The sequence below is a fragment of the Onthophagus taurus genome, chromosome 3 (genome assembly GCF_036711975.1).
Source record: "Onthophagus taurus isolate NC chromosome 3, IU_Otau_3.0, whole genome shotgun sequence".
NCBI classification, from domain to species: Eukaryota; Metazoa; Arthropoda; class Insecta; order Coleoptera; family Scarabaeidae; genus Onthophagus; species Onthophagus taurus.
Window position 1 is genome coordinate 27,119,194 of NC_091968.1, and position 9,232 is coordinate 27,128,425.

The window sequence follows — 9,232 nt, forward strand, 5'->3', positions numbered from 1 at the left end:
TTTTAATAAAACTCGATAATATTGTCAAGAACTGAATCGGTGGTTTTAAAATGTCAAATATCATTTAACGTAGCTAAATAACGTTAGATGGCGTGAGTGTAAAAAGGGATCTTTTTTATTTAAATTTGCATATATAAAATTTTTAATTAAAAATTATAACTTACGGGGTTAATTAATGATTTTAAATTAATTACTTACCATTTTTTTCGTTTAATAGATCAAATCGATTTTTTTAAAATCGCCAATAATTTTCAATAAAGAAAGTTAGGTTATCTTTTCTATCAAACTACATTCCCTAATTTAAGGGGAAAAATCGCTTACTGGAATCCACACTCACTTTAAACACATACTTTGGGAGTCCAAAAACGTATTTTGATGTTTTTCTCGCTTCATTTGAACTTATTTTTTTAATAAAACTCAATAATATTAGCAAGAAGTAAATCGAAGATATTAAAATGTCAAAAATGATTTAACGTAGGTGATTAACGCTAGATGGCGCGAGTGTAAAAAACAGGTTTTTTAAATTTAAATAAAATTAAATGTAAAAATTTGCAATTTTCACCTAAACAACGATTAATATTCTTTCCGTTTATTTTCAAACAATATAATTTATTGAATCAAAGTTTTTTAGAAGAAAAATAAGAAATAAATTCAAAAATTGACGCTAGATGGGGTGAGCGAAATGTCAAAAATAACATTTAAATGTCAAATTAGTTTTAGACTTGCACTGTAGAACTAACATTAGACCTAGTACTAGAAAGTTTATATTGCGATTATTAAAAAGTGTTAAAAAATAATAAATGTTTGTTGCAATTAATTTATGTTATAATTTATAACACTTACATCATATTTTAAGCGTTTTATGCGAGTAAATGCATCAACAATAGTCCAATAAAAAATTAGGAAGTATAAAAAGGTAGAGTTACATAAAAATTGTTATTATCTTTTATAATGGAGATGTTAACATTTTTCTTATTAATTCTCATCAACAATTTGATCCCAAAAGTTTCTTCACAATGCACAAGAGATGTAAGTATTTTTTTTTAACAATTTAAATGTCGAAATTAATCTTTTTGTATCTTAGTTAATTTCTGATTGTGTGATTTACGACTCAACTCACATAAAAACTTTCGATGGAAAAGTCTACAGCTTTTCCTCAACGTGTAGTTACACGTTAGTTTCAATTCCAGCGAAAGGTTTGATCATTAATTACTTGAGAAATCCAAACGCACTTGAAATAATTTATCATTCAAAAACCTATATGGTTTCTGTCGATAATTATGGATCTATTTCGTTTACAATAAATGGATTTCCTTATCAAGTACCAACGACTAATAGTGGAATTAAAATTTCTCAACCAGGAAGTATGGCGATTATTGCGTTACAACCATTCAAAATGAAGATAAGATACAACGGAAACGTACGAAACGATCATATAATGTTTATAATTTTATGTTTAATTTTGTTTTTTAGACACTTGAGATAATTCAAAATAACAAAAATAATTTCGATTCGACTAATGGTCTTTGTGGAAACAACGATGGTTGTAACTACAATGAATTGACTATGTCTGATGGTTCAAGCACTACCTCTTCTCTTGCATGGGCCAACAGTTGGGGTTTAAGTAAGACTTGATTCATTTTTTAATTCCAATTTTTATTAAAATTCAATTTTTAGATGGATGCCTCTCAAATAATTTTTTGAACCATTGTGGAACATCCCCAATATTAATCCATAACTCGGAAATTTTTTGCCATAATCTTTTCCAAAGGCCAGAATTTGCTGGATGCGCGGTAAATAATTTTTTTTAATGATTTTATTATTATTATTATTTTTTAATGAAGGACTTTGAAGAATCGTACCGAAACATATGCAGATCGGAATATTGCGCATGCTCAAATCCAATTCGCGAGGAATGTATGTGTGATATGTTGGATTCGATGGTAAGAAGTTGCCAAACGAAGAACAATAATCTTATTAATTGGAGAAGTCCTGGATTATGCGGTACATTGATTGACGAAAAACATTTTTTTTTTGTTAATTAAGTTTTTTATTTAGAGATTACGTGCCAAAATATATTCCAATACATGACGTGCGCCCCGAATCATAAACAACTAATTTGTGGGGAATCCCCAAGAAATAATCGGGAACGTTTCGATTGCGAAGAGGGGTGTTATTGTCCGGAAGGAATGCGGTGGTATCAAGGAGTGTGTTATTGGCCTTCAGAGTGTCCTTAATATTAAAAAATATTAAATAAATATTGACTTTCTTCTCACCAAATTGTATTTTTTTATTTAATAATAACCACACCGTTCTTGATGTTTTAAAAGTTACAATTTTTACCTATCGCGTTTATAAAAATCGCAAAAAGTCGAGTTTTCTACCAATTTAATCAAAATTTTCAAAAATAATTAAGAAAACTATGATCTTTCGAATGAAAAAGACCGATTTTAAAAATATCTTTTAGTTCTTGAGATATTAATTTTTGAAGTTGAGGTAAATTCTTGATGTTTTAAAAATTATAATTTTTACCTATCGCGTTTATAAAAATCGCAAAAAATCGATTTTTCTGCCAATTTAATCAAAATTGTCAAGAATGATTAAGAAAACTATGATCTTTCGAATGAAAAAGACCGATTTTAAAAATATCTTTTGGTTCTTGAGATATTAATTTTTGAAGTTGAGGTAAATTCTTGTTGTTTTAAAAATTAAAATTTTTACCTATCGCGTTTATAAAAATCGCAAAAAATTGATTTTTCTGCCAATTTAATCAAAATTTTCAAAAATGATTAAGAAAACTATGATCTTTCGAATGAAAAAGACCGATTTTAAAAATATCTTTTAGTTCTTGAGATATTAATTTTTGAAGTTGAGGTAAATTCTTGATGTATAAAAATTACAATTTTTACCTATCGCGTTTATTAAAATCGCAAAAAATCGATTTTTCTGCCAATTTAATCAAAATTTTCAAAAATAATTAAGAAAACTATGATCTTTCGAATGAAAAAGACCGATTTTAAAAATATCTTTTAGTTTCTGAGATATTAATTTTTGAAGTTGAGGTAAAATCTTGATGTTTTAAAAATTACAATTTTTACCTATCGCGTTTATAAAAATCGCAAAAAATTGATTTTTCTGCCAATTTAATCAAAATTTTCAAAAATGATTAAGAAAACTATGATCTTTCGAATGAAAAAGACCGATTTTAAAAATATCTTTTAATTCTTGAGATATTAATTTTTGAAGTTGAGGTAAATTCTTAATGTTTTAAAAATTACAATTTTTACCTATCGTGTTTATAAAAATCGCAAAAAATCGATATTTCAACAGATTTCATCAAAATTTTCAAGAATAATTAAGAAAACTATGATCTTTCGAATGAGAAAGACCGATTTTAAAAATATCTTTTAGTTCTTGAGATATTAAATTTTGAAGTTGAGGTAAATCTTGATGTTTTAAAAATTACAATTCTTACCTACCGCGTTTATAAAAATCGCAAAAAATCGATTTTTTTACCAATTTAATCAAAATTTTCAAAAATGATTAAGAAAACTATGATCTTTCGAATGAAAAAGACCGATTTTAAAAATATCTTTTAGTTCTTGAGATATTAATTTTTGAAGTTGAGGTAAATTCTTAATGTTTTAAAAATTACAATTTTTACCTATCGTGTTTATAAAAATCGCAAAAAATCGATATTTCAACAGATTTCATCAAAATTTTCAAGAATAATTAAGAAAACTATGATCTTTCGAATGAGAAAGACCGATTTTAAAAATATCTTTTAGTTCTTGAGATATTAAATTTTGAAGTTGAGGTAAATCTTGATGTTTTAAAAATTACAATTCTTACCTACCGCGTTTATAAAAATCGCAAAAAATCGATTTTTTTACCAATTTAATCAAAATTTTCAAAAAGGATTAAGAAAACTATGATCTTTCGAATGAAAAAGACCGATTTTAAAAATATCTTTTAGTTTCTGAGATATTAATTTTTGAAGTTGAGGTAAAATCTTGATGTTTTAAAAATTACAATTTTTACCTATCGCGTTTATAAAAATCGCAAAAAATTGATTTTTCTGCCAATTTGATCAAAATTTTCAAAAATGATTAAGAAAACTATGATCTTTCGAATGAAAAAGACCGATTTTAAAAATATCTTTTAGTTCTTGAGATATTAATTTTTGAAGTTGAGGTAAATTCTTAATGTTTTAAAAATTACAATTTTTACCTATCGTGTTTATAAAAATCGCAAAAAATCGATTTTTCAACAGATTTCATCAAAATTTTCAAGAATAATTAAGAAAACTATGATCTTTCGAATGAGAAAGACCGATTTTAAAAATATCTTTTAGTTCTTGAGATATTGAATTTTGAAGTTGAGGTAAATCTTGATGTTTTAAAAATTACAATTCTTACCTACCGCGTTTATAAAAATCGCAAAAAATCGATTTTTTTACCAATTTAATCAAAATTTTCAAAAATAATTAAGAAAACTATGATCTTTCGAATGAAAAAGACCGATTTTAAAAATATCTTTTAGTTTCTGAGATATTAATTTTTGAAGTTGAGGTAAAATCTTGATGTTTTAAAAATTACAATTTTTACCTATCGCGTTTATAAAAATCGCAAAAAATTGATTTTTCTGCCAATTTAATCAAAATTTTCAAAAATGATTAAGAAAAGTATGATCTTTCGAATGAAAAAGACCGATTTTAAAAATATCTTTTAGTTCTTGAGATATTAAATTTTGAAGTTGAGGTAAATCTTGATGTTTTAAAAATTACAATTTTTACCTATCGTGTTTATAAAAATCGCAAAAAATCGATTTTTCTACCAATTTAATCAAAATTTTCAAGAATGATTAAGAAAACTATGATCTTTCGAATGAACAAGACCGATTTTAAAAATATCTTTTAGTTCTTGAGATATTAATTTTTGAAGTTGAGGTAAATTCTTGATGTTTTAAAAATTACAATTTTTACCTATCGCGTTTATTAAAATCGCAAAAAATCGATTTTTCTGCCAATTTAATCAAAATTTTCAAAAATGATTAAGAAAACTATGATCTTTCGAATGAAAAAGACAGATTTTAAAAATATCTTTTAGTTCGTGAGATATTAATTTTTGAAGTTGAGGTAAATTCTTGATGTATAAAAATTACAATTTTTACCTATCGCGTTTATAAAAATCGGAAAAAATCGATTTTTCTGCCAATTTAATCAAAATTTTCAAAAATAATTAAGAAAACTATGATCTTTCGAATGAAAAAGACCGATTTTAGAAACACCTTTTAGTTCTTGAGATATTAATTTTTGAAGTTGAGGTAAACTCTCGATGTTTTAAAAATTACAATTTTTACCTATCGTGTTTATAAAAATCGAAAAAGATCGATTTTTCAACAGATTTAATCAAAATTTTCAAGAATAATTAAGAAAACTATGATCTTTCGAATGAAAAAGACCGATTTTAAAAATATCTTTTATTTCTTGAGATATTAATTTTTAAATTTGAGGTAAATTCTTGATGTATAAAAATTACAATTTTTACCTATCGCGTTTATAAAAATCGGAAAAAATCGATTTTTCTGCCAATTTAATCAACATTTTCAAAAATGATTAAGAAAACTATGGTCTTTCGAATGAAAAAGACCGATTTTAAAAATATCTTTTAGTTCTTGAGATATTAATTTTTAAAGTTGAGGTAAATTCTTGATGTATAAAAATTACAATTTTTACCTATCGCGTTTATAAAAATCGGAAAAAATCGATTTTTCTGCCAATTTAATCAAAATTTTCAAGAATAATTAAGAAAACTATGATCTTTCGAATGAAAAAGACCGATTTTAAAAATATCTTTTAGTTCTTGAGATATTAATTTTTGAAGTTGAGGTAAATTCTTGATGTTTTAAAAATTACAATTTTTACCTATGGTGTTTATAAAAATCGATTTTTCTGCCAATTTAATCAAAATTTTCAAGAATAATTAAGAAAACTATGATCATTCGAATGAAAAAGACCGATTTTAAAAATATCTTTTAGTTCTCGAGATATTAATTTTTGAAGTTGAGGTAAATTCATGATGTTTTAAAAATTACAATTTTTACCTATCGTGTTTATAAAAATCGCAAAAAATCGATTTTTATGCCAATTTAATCAAAATTTTCAAGAATAATTAAGAAAACTATGATCTTTCGAATGAAAAAGACCGATTTTAAAAATATCTTTTAGTTCTTGAGATATTAATTTTTGAAGTTGAGGTAAATTCTTGATATTTAAAAAATTAAAATTTTTTTCGATTTTTATAAAAATCGTATCTTAAGAACTAATTGAGATATAACGATGAAATAACCACCATTTTAAAGCAAATTTAATAACGATTCAATGTGCCATAAATAATTTTTCAGATTCCATAAACATCGTTGTGATTCTTTACCGCCAACTCTATATTTCATGATTATTAATTTTAATAAAAATTTAAAAAATCGTATCTCGAGAACTAATTGAGATATAATGATGAAATAACCACCAGTTGAAAGCAAATTTAATTAGGATTAGATTTACCATAAATAATTTCTTAGTTTCCATAAACATAGTTGTGATGATTTTTTAACCCCAACGTTGTACTTCTTATCGTTATTAATTTTAATAGAAATTCAAAAAATCGTATCTCAAGAACTAATTGAGATATAATGATGAAATAAGCAACATTTTAAAGCAAATTTAATTAGGATTAGATGTACCATAAATAATTTCTTAGTTTCCATAAACATAGTTGTGATGATTTTTTAACCCCAACGTTGCACTTTTTATCGCTATTAATTTTAATAGAAATTAAAAAAATCGTATCTCAAGAACTAATTGAGATATAATGATGAAATAACCAACATTTTAAAGCAAATTTAATGAGGATTCAATGTGCCATAAATAATTTCTTAGTTTCCATAAACATAGTTGTGATGATTTTTTAACCCCAACGTTGCACTTTTTATTGCTATTAATTTTAATAGAAATTAAAAAAATCGTATCTCAAGAACTAATTGAGATATAATGATGAAATAACCAACATTTTAAAGCAAATTTAATGAGGATTCAATGTGCCATAAATAATTTCTTAGTTTCCATAAACATAGTTGTGATGATTTTTTAACCCCAACGTTGCACTTTTTATCGCTATTAATTTTAATAGAAATTAAAAAAATCGTATCTCAAGAACTAATTGAGATATAATGATGAAATAACCACCATTTGAAAGCAAATTTAATTAGGATTAGATGTACCATAAATAATTTCTTAGTTTCCATAAACATCGTTATGATGATTTTTTAACCCCAGCTCTGTTCTTTTTATCATTATTAATTTAATAGAAATTCAAAAAATCCTATCTCAAAAACTAATTGAGATATGACAATGAAATAACAATCATTTTAAAGCAAATTTAATGAGAATTTAATGTGCCATAAATAATTTCTTAGTTTCCATAAACATCTTTGTGATGATTTTTTTAACCCCAACTCTACATTTCATCGTTATTAATTTTAATAGAAATTCAAAAAATCGTATCTTAAGAACTAATTGAGATGTAACGATGAAATAACCACCATTTTAAAGCAAATTTAATAAAGATTAGATGTACCATACATAATTTCTTAGTTTCCATAAACATCGTTGTGATGATTTTTTAACCCTAACTCTGTACTTTTCATCGTTATTAATTTTAATTGAAATTAAAAAAATCGTATCTCAAGAACTAATTGAGATATCATGATGAAATAAATAACATTTTAAAGCAAATTTAATGAGGATTCAATGTACCATAAATAATTTCTTAGTTTCCATAAACATCGTTGTGATGATTTTTTAACCCCAACTCTGTATTTTTTGTCGTTATTAATTTAATAGAAATTAAAAAAATCGTATCTCAAGAACTAATTGAGATATAATGATGAAATAAGCAACATTTTAAAGAAAATTTAATTAGGATTAGATGTACCATAAATAATTTCTTAGTTTCCATAAACATAGTTGTGATGATTTTTTAACCCCAACTCTGTTCTTTTTATCAGTATTAATTTAATAGTAATTCAAAAAATCGTATCTCAAAAACTAATTGAGATGTGACAATGAAATAACAAACATTTTAAAGCAAATTTAATGAGAATTCAATGTGCCATAAATAATTTCTTAGTTTCCATAAACATCGTTGTGATGATTTTTTAACCCCAACTCTGTTCTTTTTATCAGTATTAATTTAATAGAAATTCAAAAAATCGTATCTCAAAAACTAATTGAGATATGACAACGAAATAACAAACATTTTGAAGCAAATTTAATGAAAATGCAATGTGCCATAAATAATTTCTTAGTTTTCATAAACATCGTTGTGATGATTTTTTAACCCCAACTCTGTACTTTTCATCGTTATTAATTTTAATTGAAATTAAAAAAATCGTATCTGAAGAACTAATTGAGATATCATAATGAAATAAACAACATTTTAAAGCAAATTTAATGAGGATTAAATGTGCCATAAATAATTTCTTAGTTTCCATAAACATCCTTATGATGATTTTTTAACCCCAACTCTGTATTTTTCATCGTTATTAATTTTAATAGAAATTAAAAAAATCGTATCTCAAGAACTAATTGAGATATAACGATGAAATAACCACCATTTTAAAACAAATTTAATAAGGATTAAATGTACCATAAATAATTTCTTATTTCCCATAAACTTAATCGCTGTGATTTTTTAAAGCGAACTCTGCAGATATTTTATAAATTACTTTTTGCTTTGTTTGAGATAATTTTTGAAACTTTAGACCATAAAAAATCACAAGACGTTCATAAATTTTTACACAAAGCGTTCATAAATCTTATTTAACGCGACATGTTGAATAAAAACAAACAAATTTTTTATTAAAATAAAAGCGCATTTCCTCATAAAAGACTTTCACCTTTCTTGACATCTTTACTCTAATTAGTTCTTATTTTTAGAATGTAGATTTTTCGGTTTGTTACTGCAAGATTTATGATCCGCATGTTTTATTGGTGTCCTTTTTGCCCTGATTATCCAAACAAACAATTCTTACTGGACAATACCCCAATAAACTGTCCCAATTTATTTATATTATTTATTTTTAATCTTTTAATTTATTTTGTTTAAAATTTTAATTTTTTAATTGCCCCTAGTACAACATATAAAAAGGAATCCACTCATAACAATTTTTATTC

At 24.6% G+C, this 9,232-nt stretch overlaps 1 protein-coding gene across 1 annotated transcript; it reads left to right on the forward strand.

The window, feature by feature from the left end:
* The first annotated feature begins 839 nt into the window (after positions 1–839).
* LOC111422611 (von Willebrand factor-like) lies at positions 840–2,274 on the forward strand. The gene is made up of 6 exons (XM_071195580.1): positions 840–1,029; positions 1,085–1,420; positions 1,474–1,624; positions 1,678–1,793; positions 1,845–2,004; positions 2,059–2,274. The coding sequence occupies exons 1-6, from the start codon at positions 952–954 to the stop codon at positions 2,235–2,237; spliced, it is 1,020 nt and encodes a 339-aa protein (XP_071051681.1). The 5' UTR covers positions 840–951; the 3' UTR covers positions 2,238–2,274.
* The last annotated feature ends 6,958 nt before the right edge of the window (positions 2,275–9,232 follow it).

What these genes read in the sequence shown, in the direction of transcription:
- LOC111422611 (XM_071195580.1), top strand. Translation starts at nt 952, where the DNA reads ATGGAGATGTTAACATTTTTCTTATTAATTCTCATCAACAATTTGATC. An exon ending in CTTCACAATGCACAAGAGAT is followed by an intron (nt 1,030 to 1,084) that starts GTAAGTATTTTT and finishes TTTGTATCTTAG; the next exon opens with TTAATTTCTGATTGTGTGAT. An exon ending in GAGAAGTCCTGGATTATGCG is followed by an intron (nt 2,005 to 2,058) that starts GTACATTGATTG and finishes TTTTTTATTTAG; the next exon opens with AGATTACGTGCCAAAATATA.